Raw genomic sequence first — 15,660 nt, forward strand, 5'->3', positions numbered from 1 at the left:
TGTCTTTGAGGTCTGTGTAAGTGGATGGTGACCTTAGAAATCCCTGGAATAGCAGGCGGCTGAGTGCACATAAGAGGATAGCATTATTCCCAAATGTCAATAAAACCTCTTTGATATGCTTCAGCTGATTGGGCACGGGTAATAATCGCTGGTTTAGATTTTAGATATGGCATGTGGTGGTCACCCGGATGTTGGGTCCTCTCCAGACGAGGCCGCTGACCTGATTAGGAGCAGTAATCCTGACGACCTACTGCGCTAATCCTCTGGCCCTTGAGGTGCGTAGACCACACTTAAGGCGTTACATTCTTCAACGCACTGCACCCATTCACAAACATCAGTACATTACATTGTCCTTCACTTGGGCATTTCAGTTTGTCTCAAAATAGTTCAATACACACCTGGCCCTGTTTGTATCACTATTGTGTAACTCTTTCAGTAAAACACAGCTTCACAGCTTTTTGTGTTTTTTAAACTGTGGCTGGTTTTTGCTCATTGCTCACTGTCAACAACCGCCTTTGTCACTCACACCTTTTCTATACACTATGAAGATCGCAGATGTTGTTAGCACAAAGTGCACACTGTTTGCCAAAGTTTTGCAGCTGTTTTGGGTGATGTTAATGATAGTATAATTAAGAAAGCTCTCAAAAGTTGAGATCTGTGTAATCCCTCAGTCATCCAGGTATGATCCAAAGAGAAAAAAAAAAAGAAAAATACAAGTCTGTGAAGACATTTCACTGCTCATCCAAACGGTCTCTTCAGTTCTGGTCAGATTACTGGAGGACACTGCCTTATCTATCTGAAGGGAGGAGTTAGCTACATTGAAACTAACATCTATTTGTGTAGTTCAATAGACCTAGCTAACAAACTGTATACAAAGTGTGAACTGTGCCTGAGTCATATTTTGATAATCGTTTAGTGCCCTAATGGGTGCTCTCACACTTATTAGCATACTGGCTATCACTATTGTTTATTGGCTATCACTGTTTTATTGTCGAGTCTTCTCTAAATGGTATAGGGACAACAGTAGGCTATGTGAAATTGGCTCCTAATGGTGGCCACATAAAAAGAGTGTTATTCACTGGGTTGGATTAAACCTTTGCTTAAAAATGTTAATTCCATAACAAGCTAAAATAAATGACATGTAATAACTGTCCAAATTTGCTGGGAAATTGTGTTTAGTTGTCAAGATAATTGCTCTTGTTACTGTAGACTTCCACTCTATTCCTAAGCAAATTGTCACTAAATGTCACCTATTATATTTAGTCTTTTGAATAAAGGAGTTTTTACAAATTTTGTTCTGTTACCAATCATTCTACAATTACTATCAAAATCACACCTATTGACACCTATACCAGATTATTATTATTATTATTATTATTATTATTACACAACTCTTGGATCAAATTTAACATCAAGTATAAATCCATATCACACTGTATATTCCCTGCTGTAAACTTTGACTCAACACTTTTTTACGAGTTGGAAACGAGCGCCGAGCCACACCACGACTCTTCTCATTAGGTCTGCTGCTAGAATGTGCTTGATTTGTCGAGGTCGCGAGGGGAAAGTGATAAATGCCTTCGCTTAGTAAAATGCAGTTTCAGCTTTGCAGCGACGGGCCACTTGTGGTTTTCACTCTGCCATATGTGTGAAGTTTTTTTTTTTTTTTTTCCACTTTTAAACTTGAGATGCATATTTCCTCTGCTCATCATCTTGTAAAATATTATAGTTATAGAGAGGTTTGCAGTTGTGCTGATGTAAAGATGACCTATCGTGCTTGTGTCTGCTATATAGTTGTTATAATTTGCACATTTTAAATCATAATATCTAAAATAGCTTAATAGAAGAAACAAGTCCGCTGAATTCGGCGTTAGAAAACTGCGATGCCCAATGAGAGCTGACGTTGGCGTACACATCACAACAAAGAGGCACGTAGCTGTCGGCTTCTATGGATAGTTGCACATGACGCTAGCGATACCAAAATACCTACACACCTCTGCCAAATCCTCCACGTGTCATTGATAAAAAAAATTAAAATTGAAGAAGGAAGTATGTACAGAGCAGTGGGCGTGTACCGTTGGCGGTGAAAGCGTTGATTGATTGGCAACATGGCGTATTGAAAATAAGCCATTAAAGATTGCTCAGACTTGCACGAATCACTGAAAAAACGACTTCGAGAGGGTAAATGAGAAGGGGTAACAAGTATAACATGGTTAAAAGGTCTCAAAACTTGATTTTGTAGAATAGACCTGTCATGTCTTTTTGTTTACTTATTTAAAAAAAAAAAAGTCAACTAGATCCAAGCTGTCAATGAAATGGCCCAGTTTTAATATTGTTAGTCATAATGAATTCTGGTTTATGCTGCAGCTATTTGAGGATTTCGCGAACACAACCAAGAGCAGGCCTGCAATGGAAACACATTTTGAAGCATATATTGTAATAAATGATAATATTGAAACTACTTTATGCCACTTAAACAGGATAATCCCAGAGAACCATTTTAAAGTATGCAGAATGAACCAATATTTAACCAAGTTATTTGATCTACAGCTCAAGCTGATCATAGTACAGAAAAAGGGCTAAAATCTCCTCACTATTGCAAAAAAAAGTACAAATTATAAAACTGAGCCCAAAAATTTGTGCTCCAGCTTTCATATCTTGAACGATAAGTTGATATTGTAATTATCATGACAGGCCTAACCAAGAGTTGCCTTTCGCTAATCCATTTTCCACATCTCTCTCCTTATTGAACCACTGTGTCTGTAACAGTCTGATCAGTTCGGTGGTGACGTAGCAGAGTGGAAAGTGTGCTAGTGTCTTTTGCAGAAGTGTCTGGGTGTGAGTGGAGACTGAGGATGCAGAGCTGAGGAGGGGGAGGTGAAGGCAGCCACATCATCAGCAGCAGCAGCAGCAGACCGAGCCGTGCACTGGCCTCCATCACGTGTGCTCCAGCGTGAGGCGTTGCACATATAAACTCACAGAGGCATGATGGGAGAACACTAGGCTTTCTTGGCTAGGCTGCATTGTAAACAAATCTTTGTAAAATCCATGTTAACATAAAAATACTGAAAGTTTGCCAATATATCAAATCGGTAATGCTAAATTTAAATATTAGGTATGTTGTTTGTAATATCTCAAAGTGCTGCAAAAAGATGAGAGCTGATTTATGATGGATTTTTCAAAAGTAATCCATGGAATCAATCATCTTTTCCCCAGCATTTTAATTGTAGTTTAATAGGATGATAGTGTATTACTTTCCACTCCTGAATTGCCTATAAACACTATAATGTATGAAGTTGGTGAAACTCACTAACCCTAATGGAAAGCAAGATTACTAAGCTTTAAAAAACTTAATTTAAAAGTTCAGACCAAATGAAACAATACAACGAATCACATAATCACAATGCAGCCAGCTGTAAAGGCCAAAGCATAGTGTGCCATTGTAACAGTAATAGCAGCTGAATCATTCGTGGAAAAGTGGCGCTGTTTCATATTAGACCCAATCGGATAAAAGGTTAACAGCTGCAGACAAGTCTTTGGTGTGTTCCATTGCATTTATTCATTTTATGATGTAGGTTTGCTGCATGAGAGATTTAGGACCAATTTGGGTTTATTTTTGCTGAATGAACAATGGCTAATGACATCGTTTTCATAATTTTCATCTTTAGTTCCCAATTAGTATATATTCTGTCTTATCTGATTCTGAACAATGGAATACAATAGCCACATTACATCAGTCCTTTCTCTTTGCATATTTGCTTGTTTTGGCTAAAATCGCTGCCCACACTGTACTCTATAATGTTTTTAGCTTCGCCCTGGCTGACACTGCTCTCCCGGTGAGGCAGTGTTGTTTGGTCCCTCTGTCGTCACTGTTTGAATCCTGACTACAAACCAGGATCTTGGCAGTCCAGGCACGAGCCACATCTCTGCTGCCCAATGCTGCTCACTTGTATAATTCATGAGGACCAAGTGGAAGGCTGGCAGTGAATTATTTTTTAAACTCTAATTAATAAGTCCAGGGACCCGTATCTCCCTTTGCTTGGCTGCTCTCCTGCTTCAAAAACTGAGCTGTTTACCAACTTTGTGTAAAGGTGCATTATGTAACTTTTCTGGTGGGAAGGTCTGCCAACGGCTTGAATCAATGGAGATGTTATTGTTTTGCCTGGAAAGTTCTAGATTATGGCATTTAACTGTATCTTGTATTCAATCACAGGTTTCTTTATTTAAAAAAAAAAAACAAAAACAAAAAACAACCCAAAACTTAAAAACTTAGAGCGAGTTTGCCTCTCCACAGATCTGACCTGTAACTTGCCTGTGTGGTGTCATCTACTTGTCTCCATGGAAATAAGTTTAATGCCATACTGTTCAGCCACTGCGTTCTAAATAGGATGTGAACAGTGAACTTCCAACTCCATTAACTCAGGGTCCAATTCACTTTCTATTGAAAAACTGTCGCCGCTCTCTCTGTAACAGCTGCTCGTCATTTTGGTTAAACTATTTTGCTATTGCTATTTTGTCCTCCAAATTCACCTCTATAACCGCTAGCCTCAATGAGCTTTATTTGGCCGAACCCGAACTCTATGGGCGACATCACACTCACTTAGTCCACTTCTTTATACAGTGCTTCTGTATGCTTCTAACATGGAGGTGAGAAAAACATCATTAAACTGTAAAGTGCAACCAATCAGGGACCAGTGTTTGTGACGCCATGATGCTTACATAAAGAAAGCTTTTAACGCCAGTCTGTGGTCCCCGAGCGGAAGCGAGATGAAGAGAATCCAGGTCAGTGCGCAGAGAAATGCCTCCTGATGTCCTGATGTGAGCGCTACTGTACACACTCAACAGCAAAGGCTCATTTAGGAAGAGTTTGGTAAATGTAGTCGCTCAGTTAACATTGATTTACACAATTATTGGATTGAACAATTGTAATGGTTAGGCCTGTTACGATAAATACTACATCAACTTATTGTTCAGTATATGTGAGATGGAACAGTCATTATTGTTTGTACTAGTTGGGAACTTTTTATCATTTTTGCTGCTCTAAGATTAGATTTGAGCTGTTTGGGGATGAATAAATCACTTCTATGACTCATTATAGATACAATCTAACTACCAAATGTTTCAATCTGCTATTTATATATTTTATCTTTTGTTTTTTTAACCATATCGTACATTTAGAATTGTTGTTTGGGGATAATTCTACTTAAATTAATACATTTTTGTGTCAGTAGCATAAATTAGTTTCAATATTATCGTTTATTGTCTATATTTTCTCCAGCAATATATCGCACTTCAAAATTTGTTATCGTGACAGACTTAGTAATGTCTTAACTGGCCATATATTGTCTATTGAAATAGTTGAGAGCGAAAACAGGCAGTGATATTTGTAGATTCATGATGTGACATTTGAATACTCAATTGGGCAGTGACTTGTGCTTATGACTTTCTTGCCCTCATTGACCTATCAGTACTGGAGTAAATTTATTCAGGGGTCACATTTCAAAGGTCTCGGACTAATTTGTGACCTCGCAAAAACTCACTGCCACTATAACAAATTCTGAAGTGCGATATATTGCTCAAGTAAATATAGACGATAAGCGTTAATATTGAAACCTAACCCTAAAGCAGAATTATCCCCTATAAAAAAAAAGAAAAAAAAAAGTACTACAATAAGTAAATACCAGAATATAAGTTTTAAGTAGTTAGTTTGAGTTTATAATGAGTCTATAATTCAACTTTCCATAGCTCAAATTTGATCACAGTGCAGAAAAGTACCAAATACCGAATATTTCCCACTAGTGCAAAGATAAAGTATCCAGGATATATATTGACCCCTAAAAATAATTGCTCCAAATAACTCGTATTGAACAATAAGTCGATATAGTAATTACTGTGACTGGCTGAGAGCTACTGCAATGCGTCTTAACTTGTCAAGTACATAAAACGGTATATATTTCATGGGGACAGAAGGTACACTGCACATTTAACACCCACCATCGGTACAGTGTTTTTCTTAGGGTCACGGAGGACAGCAAATTAGCCCTTTATTTAAATGGGGAAGTCCCAGTCTGGTCTGATCTCGTCTAGAACCATGACTACGCGTTTCCATGAGACAGGATTTGTGGAAGATGACCTCTGCCCTTTGAGCCAGCACCTGTACTGGGAGAATATCATATCCTTCCTGGAGGCGCTCCATCAGAAATAACAGCTGTAGCCCCCGGTGCAGACTCGTATATCAGAGAGTTAACACCGAGGTGCAGACAGCTCACATGTTTACTGAATCAAACGCGGACATATATATCTATACATTTCAACTACATTTAATTGTCACTAAATAGATGCCGCTGATGTGTATGTAGTAGCTGACATGGCTGCACTTTTGTTCAGATAGGCCTACTGTTTGTTTAGCATCTGAATAAGTCCTGCTAGCGTAGCATATTTTAGCTGCACAGTGGCTTCTAGAAAATTCTGTGTGCCAATGTGAACTATCAGCTATCAATGTCCGTGGCCAAGTGCGATTTACAGTGTGGCTAAGGCTAAAGCTAAAAGGTTTGGTAGCTGAAATGTGTCCATTCCTTCCTGTCACTGCAGTCTGTTGGCGTTAGCGCTGGGAGCATCTGCTGCTGTATAAATAGATTGACTCAGGGTTGAACAGCTGGCACATGGGACGTCTGACTTGGCCTCTCAGATGGATCTTAAGACACTCACCTCTAGTGTACTGAATAATCTTATTAGTCCTTTGAACTGACCTGCCCTACAACTTATCATAAAATATGTTTTAATAACCTCCTATACCCACAATGATGTGTTTTTAGGAAGACCAATTTAATTAGGTAAAATCATATCTGAATCTAATTGAAATTCAAGATTCATTGCCTAGAGTGTTGGCTATAACTTAAAACTAATAAAGTTTTGCCTATTTACAATTATGACATAGGTTAAGTATTATAGTAGGAATTGTCCAGGTTTGGCGTTTAAGTACATATTTTTTCTAAACATATACAAAATAAAAATACCAGGATCATGTAGAGCTTGAATTAATTTGTACATTTTAATATCGAAAAGTGAGCCTGACAGCAGTTACGAAGAGACGGGCGACAGTTTTTGAATGAATTGGAATTGAGTGAACTGGAGCCAGAGTCGATGGAGTCGGAAGCACGTCCATTCTCACTTCCTATTTGGAATGCAGTGGCTAGCAGGTTAGCTACGTCCATTTATGTATACAGTCTATGATGCCACCTGAATATTTCTTTTATATTCTTAGGTTTTGGAATGATGAAAAGATACAACTGTTGTCATAGCAATTAACAATTCAAAACAAAAATATACCATCCTCAAAATGGCACGATACACCAGGAAGCTGAAACCCACGAATAGTTAGCTTCTACTTTACTACTACTCTTTATGAATGCCTTTAAGTCTCTGAAAGGGTCATTGTGGTGGAGGCTCTGTCTGAATACTTGTCATAATAGATTACCTAATGTGTTTAGCAGGCCCAGTTGTCAGCTGCAGTAGCACACATTCTGTCCATTGTTCTCGGATCTTCCTGTGGTTTTTCCCCAGCTCCTCTCGGCCTGTCCACACCAACACGACCAGAGCTGTATTCTGAGCAGAGGGCTTTATTGGCGCTTCAGTGACTAAGGAAATTCTTTCTTTGTGGTATAATAATAGTGAGTGTTGGAGGAAAGTGATGAGCTGTGATTGTAAAAAAAAACATGTGGTAAGTCGTAAGGCAGTGGTTCTACAAACTGGTACGCAAGCTCCTTTTGGTGGCACTCTGGGTTTTTTATATTTTTTCTTTATGCTGTAATCTATCCCTTATTATTCAAAGTGTTAAGTATTGGTTGTGGACATAATTCAAGTAGCCCAAAAGTTGTAGAGAGAGGCAGGAGGAAGTCTCAAGAAAAGTTTATTTATCATCAGTACATAAACCAAGGACAAACTAACCAAGGAAATTGCAGCATTATTGTCCATTCAAGTTTGTCCAGACTTCCTTTGTAGGGAGTATTATAACCTCTTAATGGCTTGTGTCAGATATACAGAGCTGTTGGGAAAAAAAATGTCCTCAAGGTCCAAGCGAGAGGTGTTTTTAGTTACTGTAGTGCAATTCAATGCACAATCAGTGTTCAGTTGGTTTACATCCAGTTTACTCATGTTTTTTAGGCATAGTTTAGTCCTGACTTAGATCCTAATGTGTAAGATATTTTAGGTGAGGCTTAATCCTGGTGACACATTCCATTCCATTCCAGTAGTTTTTATAGGTGGAACTTACTGTGGAAAGTTTGGAATTGTCTCGTTTAGAATGATTATTTGCAGACAAACCATATACTAGACATGGCAAAAGATGAAATAAAATAAAGCATCAAAATCAATCAGTGAGAAATGTAGAATTACAGAACAATAACTGTGAATCGCTTCCCATTATGTGACCAAAACAATGTGGCAAGACAAGTTTGTCTGTACAGCACAGTTCAGACACAAAGTAATTCAAAGTGCTTTACAGAATAAGGAATACATTTAAATCACAATACACACAAACTCTGAATAGTCATCACAAAATTAACATTAAAGAAGAAGTGTGCAGAATAGAAATCTTTCAGTTGTATGCACAACTAAACAGCCCTGTTTTGAGCCTGGATTTAAATTGTCAAAGCAGAGGCCTATCTCATATCGTCAGGAAAACCGCTGATTTCCCATGTGTGTTCTTATTTCAGATACAGCCATTTTGTTTGCTTACATTTGCCTTTTTGACAAATGTGCAGCCTTAATCTTTATGAGACAAACTTCATGACAAATGCGTTTAATCTCTAGATATAGCTGACTCCAATCAAGCCCATCCCAGCTGTTGACCAGGTGTGAAAGTGCGCGAGGCCTCTGAAAATGTGACTCTCCCATCTCTCTGTTTTGGAAATGTTGCTGTAGCTTGTTTTGGTGCAACAAGCTCAGCTGTCTGTGAAAAGTCCACGCCTTGTTCAGACTCTACTTTTAGCCTGAGCTCTGGGCCAGTGTCACCTGCTGCTGCCCTGACAACACGCCATCACAGCCTCATCACAGACACCGTAGAACCGCATGTCTGTGGTCAGCCCAAATATGTGCATGTGTTTTTAGGCCTGTCACAATAAATAGTATCTTGAAACATCGGTCTGTGGTTTGCTGGGATTTATTTTTTTGTTGGGGTTTTTTTGCTATATGAGACAATTTGAGCCATAGAAGGTTGAATTAATACATTTTTGACTCATTACAGATGCAAACTAAGTAAAGTTTTTCATTCACATATTTTTCTTTTTTTATATTGTAGATTTAGAATGTTTTTTGTGGTTTAAATCTTGTCTCGGGTTATTGTGTCGGTACATAAATTAGTTTCAGTGTTATCGTTTACCGTTTATATTTTCTTCAGCAATATATCACACTTCAAAATTGGTTATTGTGGCAGGCCTGTGCGTTCTGACGGAAAGAAGCTCAAATGTCTGCATGTGTTCTGCTGTAGAGAACCTGAATGAGCCCAGTGCACTGATGCTTAGTCTCATGTCAGCAGCAGATCAGCTCTACCACTCACCCCTAACCAGCTGTGAGCGCAGGAGGCATGTGGTAGTGGAGATACGCAGCTTTAAACATGTGCTGCTGCTGACTCGATTAACTCTATTGTATTTGAGTCACAATACAGTGCCACCAACTCTTTACACTATTTGTATACATGAAGGTCTGTATGAATAACGGTGCTTTTGAACTTGACTGTCATTTATATTCAACTATAGGTCTGCATCATTAATCAAATTTAAATTGAATCAAACAATCAATCAATTTGTTGAGGTCCTAACAAAACCGATTGGCTCATATCGGGCAGTGTCACTCCAAATGAAATGAAGAAAGAGCCGTTTTTGCCTCATGTAAGTTGTGTTGAGTGCAATGTATGAGCCTTCAGAATGTTGGGATTATGTAAAGTAGGGTTTGTTATCTAAACAGACTGAAACGCTTGTTTTAAAGGGCTGTTACATCACGCGTCAGCCCATATGCACTCACCCCGGGGAGGCTATTAAAATTCCGCCTTCAGTCGTCTGAAAAAAGCCTGCTTTGTAAATACAATCCTTAAGTTTCTGAATAGAGCCGTTTATCCATTTGCCTTTTCACAGTTTGTTCATTAGCATTATTTACGTTTGTATCCTCTTCCTGATCCACATTGATCCACTCTGCCCCAGGCCAGTCCACAGAGAGACGACAGAGATGGGAGGTAGCGCTCCACCATTTTACACTCCAATACATGTCCACTGGTCTCCGGTGAAGGAGCCGATGCCTAGTCCCATCTGCAGCTCCAGACCACCTAACAACCTAATTACCAGGCTTGGTTTGACTTTTCCTGGCTGTTTTATTGGCCTCATGTCTGACACCAGAGGGGCAATACAAAATGTCTGCCGGCCGTATCCAGCTGATGAGGTTTCTCAGATAGCAGGATGTGGTTAGTTAGACAGGTATCCAAGAGGTTTTAAATGGAGCGCCCCTGTGGAGAACCAGCTTTGTACAGTATATGGAATGGACAAGAATTAAGTGTGGTCAAATGCACATGAGTATTGGCGTGAGTATTGCCATTTTAGTGTATTCTTTTGCCTAAAGAGGATATGTTATTCATGTTAACATTGTTGTGTTCATGTGTTGGGAATGGTAAGCTTAAAACACTTTCACGGTTTACTGTCACTTTCACATAGTGACACAACTGCTTTCTGGAATACTTGAGAGTAATTTGTTTCAAGCTTGATAAACATTATCACCCTATGTGGGTTTGTATAAGAATATATTGGTTTTATACAGTCAGAATTTGTCATCAAGGCACTCAAGAACTTTACATCAAGGGAATACTCACCCTTTATACAGACACTGGGGGTCAGGTGGATTAAGTGTCTTGCTCAAAGACACAAAGACAGTGTTCATTTGTGGGAGCTGGAATCACACCACCAACCTGTGGGTCAGTGGATCTGACTGCCCTACCAATGATGTTTATGTTGAGAGCGGGATTTGAACCACAAACCTTTCGATCAGAGTCCAAACACTCACTACTAACTGAGCTGGTGTGTTAGAACCTATGATCGCATTTGTTACTGGCATTATCTTTTGCACCGTGTTAGAATGAATATATATGCATTTCATTGTTCTTTAAGCTTAAAGGAAGGTTGAAGTTAAAAGTTAAATATGATTATGACCTTGTAAAAATACATTAAGTAGCTTTACTTAAACCCTAAAGCTTTTTACTTTCTGCCAATTGCCTGGCGGATTATGAAAAATCCATTCCATTCCATTCGTCTTGGATAACTACCCTGTTCCAGTTCTTGTGTATTTTGGCTATAATTTTGAAAGAAAAACTGCGTGTGCTTCATCCTTGCATCCTTCTGTGTCACGTTGAGGTTGTTATGGAAACCGATTCTCGTCTCCACCTGTTGCCATGAGAGCACCGCATTGATGACGTGGTTTATTAGGCACCATTTTAAGGGCAGGATGTGGCTGGTGGGAATATTGGCTTTCTATAAATGGCAACACTTGATATGGTCACAGGCTTTAGCGTAGACGTACAGGTGCCATAACTTGCTGGTGTAATTATGTCAGATGTAGGTGGATGAGATGCTGAAGATCACTGGCGTAGAGGAGAGTGAGTCATGCAAAGATGTGGGGCAGTGGAGCATCGGCCTCTTGTTTTGGTGCGCAATCCAGGCAAAAATTCTTCACTTTGTCACTGTTGAAAACTTATGTTACAGGTTAATGATATAACTGTTGTAACTGTATTAAAAAAGACAGGATATTGGCAGATTTATGTCCTAAGACCTGTCCCCTTGAGAGGCTTTTGGTGACGCACGGGCCGATGCTCAGGGGAGAAGACTGCTCTGTGTGGGCACTGGAGTGAGATGTCTCCGCCACATCAAAAATCGTGACTCACTTTTGGTGGAGCACAGCAGACCCCTGCTAAGTGCTGCGAGGTGGGCTACAGACGCCTCACTCTGACAAAAAAAACCTGAGAAACAGATGGAAAATTAAAAAAAAAACAAATGAAATGGAAAAATTCTCAAGTCGGTAAATGTAATAGTTGAAAATGACCAGTGTCGATACTGCCCGTTCCATGATTTTGTTTTTGCCGATATCCTGATTGGGCCTTTAACTGGATGTAATAAGACTATTTACAGGCTGTTTCATATTGTTTTAAGTTTTCTTCATACAAAGCTGTGTAGTAGTCATTTGAAAGATAAATACCAGCTGCATAAGACAATTGGATCTCTTGTGTAAAACGTTAACTATGTTTTAAGAAAATGAGTGCCATTTTCTGTCCCTACGCTGGTATCGATTATCACCTATTGGCAGATACTTGAAGGGAAAGTACCAATATATTAGTATCAGAACTGAAAAAGCTGGATCGGTGCATCCCTAACTAAAACTGGTATCAAAACTATATAGTCATTTGAGAAAGTATCGATTATAAAAGTTGCGACTGAGGGATTACACAAATATAAGGCCACATGGGATTGGAATATAAAAGAAAGTACTATGATTTAATGTTGAAAATTATGTTTTATCGTCTAAATAAAGAGTGTTTCATCGTGGGATCAGATTCAGAATTAAGTATCAAGTCTATTCTATTAGTATCTCAGTCAAGTTTGAAATGGTATTATACACTAAAAGCTATACTATCACACATTTTCTTCTACTGTTTCACAACAACATTCAAAAAATAAGTGTTTATTTAAACCTGTAAATATTGGATCCAGCAACCTCACTTATCACGTATTATATCTTATCTTCCTGGATATTGTACAGTGCAAATCTACGGTACTTAATTAATGTTGCTGTGGTGGGGGAGGTTTTTGTAAATAATAAATGGACTATTGATTGCTACATCATTTGCTAATGCTAACGGATATAGAAATAAAAAGTAATTAGGTACCATAATTTCCGTCCGTATTGAAAGCAGAGACATTTTAAAAGATTTATTCCAAAATGCACATTAAGATTTTCTCTGATCAAAGATTATATTTGTAAACTTGTCCTTTGCACTTGCACCACGATTTCTGCATCTTCGCTCACTCAGTTGAGAATGGCCACTTGCTAATAGCTGCTGGGGATTGTTCCAGGAAAGGGGAGCAGGGGCAGTGGTAACTTTAACCCCCTCTTGGTTACTTTCTCCAATTGGCATGACTCTAGTTTCTCTTTAGAGGGAGGTCAAAGGGGAACAGGGGACTTAATTTAGCCACCTGTCGGGCTATCTTCTCTTCCCAATATGGACGCCCCTACTGCTCTCTGCACCTTAACACTCCATTGTAGCGCTTGTTCAATAGCATCTTCCTGTAAATGTAGGCCATAGCGTGCCCGTTTTCTGAGGACACTCTGTGCTCTGCTACCAGCATGTGACCTGAGGAGGGCGAAATGCAATCCCTGTCTCTCCACATCTCCTGCATTATTGATTAGTGCAGTAGCGAAATCCACAGCACAAGCCACTCTGTCGAGGGCGTCTTGATTCAAAAGCGTTTCTCGTCGAGCACCCTCACGTCAAGGAGATGAGAGCCCATTCATATCCCCATTAGACGAATTAGCATGAAATAACGCTAATCGCTAATGAGAAGAGTGCTGACGGTAACAATAGCAGAAGTGCAGATGCGTAGTTTGACAGCAGTCTTTGTATTGGTGCACTGTTTGGATGGTTGCTAGGCTCTTGAGGCCTGTAGATTACTTTTATTAGATTTTCTCCTCTCCCTCACTGTGCCTCCATATCTCTGCAGTTGCGGTGATGAAAGTATTTGGCTCTCAAGATTATGTAAAAAATGTGTTTACTTTAGATCCAGTTTATACTATTGTACTGTTGAAAATCTTTAGTTAATGCAGGGTTCCTCTCTCCTGACTGTCGCCCCTGTTCCTCCTCGGAGCAGTGAAAGCTTGTCCCAAGGGTTAGTGCGAGTGTGGCTGGGAGGGACAACATGCCAGGGATGACTGCGGATTCAGCTTCATTAACAAGCGCCTATAGCTTCACACAATGCAAGGGCAGAGCTTTAAACTACATCACTTTACTCCGAGAATAACCAGCGGGTAAATCTTTGTGAAGCAACTCTAATGTGACGATATACTGTACTGTGTAAATATCTGTAGATCTGCAGGAAAAGGCTATAGACAAAGCTTGGTACTAATGCACAAAATGTAAACTTGATTTTACTTTGCCCAAACTCAGATATCCTAGCCTAGCCTAACGATAACACATTTTTGAAGCACGATATATTGCCATAGAGGTATACTGTGATAAATGATAATATTGACAATACTTTATGCCACTGCTACAATAATAATAGATTTTAAATAGACTGTATCATTAAAAGGGCTGAGTTGCAACAGATAAGTACAAAAATGAAAAAATAATTCACCATAGAAGTGATTTATTGCATCCTGTACAGCTCAAATCTTACGATATTACATAAAAATGCCAAAAATCCTCTGACTATTGCAATGAAACTCTACACAAGAAAAATAATGAGCACCAAAATATATTCTTCCATGTGTCATATATTGAACGATAAGTCGATATAGTAATTACCGAGACAGACTAATCTTAGGTCTTGTGTTTGAATGTGTATTTCTACTTAAAAATGAATTATTACGTTGGCCCATTACTTCCTCACCCTCCATTACTTATTATTGCTGTCTAACCGAACATTTTAAAGTGGCATGTTGTGGAAACATCGACATTTTTTCCTCTGCTAAAAATGCTTTGGCAAAGACGTTCATCACCATTATCCGTTCATGTGACGTTAGTCCAAATATAGCAGTGGTAAAGTGGTGTGATTGAGGAACAAGACAGAGTTAGCCAACATGGATCAGACTGAGCTTTCTATAAACCAAGAGACAGACTTTTACGGGGATTATGAAACTGTATAAAAAATATTGCTGTTTCATGACTTTTTGTGGCAGATTTTGACAGATAATTGACTCAAACTTTTACTTTAAGATCCTTTGCCTAACGTTTGACCCATAATAAAAAAAAAAAATCAAAACTATGAGTTGACCCGGGAAAACTGAGAAGAATCCTATTCATTTTAGCCATTCTGAAAATGTAGTGTTTTTGCTAGTTGGTTGGGCAGTTTTTAGAAGGATATGGGCTATAAACATTTGTGGTGTTGAATGAGAATGAATGAATTTATACAATACACAATTATTTGGACAATTTAAACATTTTGCCGATTTATTTATACAAATTGACCCTTTTTGTTTTTTCTCTTTCAGCTATTCTCAACCCCAAAGCGCCAAAAGAACCAGCAAAGACATTCAGTTTTGACTATTCCTACTGGTCACACACTTCGGTAAGTGTAGTGTAATAAGTTATAGAATGATAATAGAATAATGTTTCAAAATGTAAAACTTCAATACTGATTTTACACATTTCTGTCTTTTTTTGTTGCACAGCCTGACGACCCGAGCTTTGCTTCTCAAGACCGTGTATATAATGACATTGGAAAGGAAATGCTGGAGCACGCCTTTGAGGGCTACAACGTCTGCATCTTCGCTTATGGCCAGACTGGAGCTGGCAAATCCTACACCATGATGGGCAAAGAGGGCCAGGAAGGAATCATCCCCATGGTTTGTGATGCCAGATTGCACATTTCTATTATAAGTTATTCCAGTACTTTTAAATGCCTAATCCCT

At 38.9% G+C, this 15,660-nt stretch overlaps 1 protein-coding gene across 3 annotated transcripts in view; it reads left to right on the forward strand.

Annotated features, from left to right (window-relative positions):
• The window catches only part of kif1b (kinesin family member 1B), a 66,273-nt gene that overhangs the window by 4,660 nt on the left and 45,953 nt on the right, over positions 1-15,660 (forward strand). For all 3 annotated transcript variants that reach the window (XM_055223061.1, XM_055223062.1, XM_055223063.1), the window contains exons 3-4: positions 15,241-15,317; positions 15,421-15,594. In XM_055223061.1, the coding sequence (XP_055079036.1) occupies positions 15,241-15,317; positions 15,421-15,594 (251 nt within the window). The remainder of the gene's footprint in view (positions 1-15,240; positions 15,318-15,420; positions 15,595-15,660) is intronic.

Source organism: Periophthalmus magnuspinnatus, chromosome 7, assembly GCF_009829125.3.
Source record: "Periophthalmus magnuspinnatus isolate fPerMag1 chromosome 7, fPerMag1.2.pri, whole genome shotgun sequence".
Lineage (NCBI taxonomy): Eukaryota > Metazoa > Chordata > Actinopteri > Gobiiformes > Gobiidae > Periophthalmus > Periophthalmus magnuspinnatus.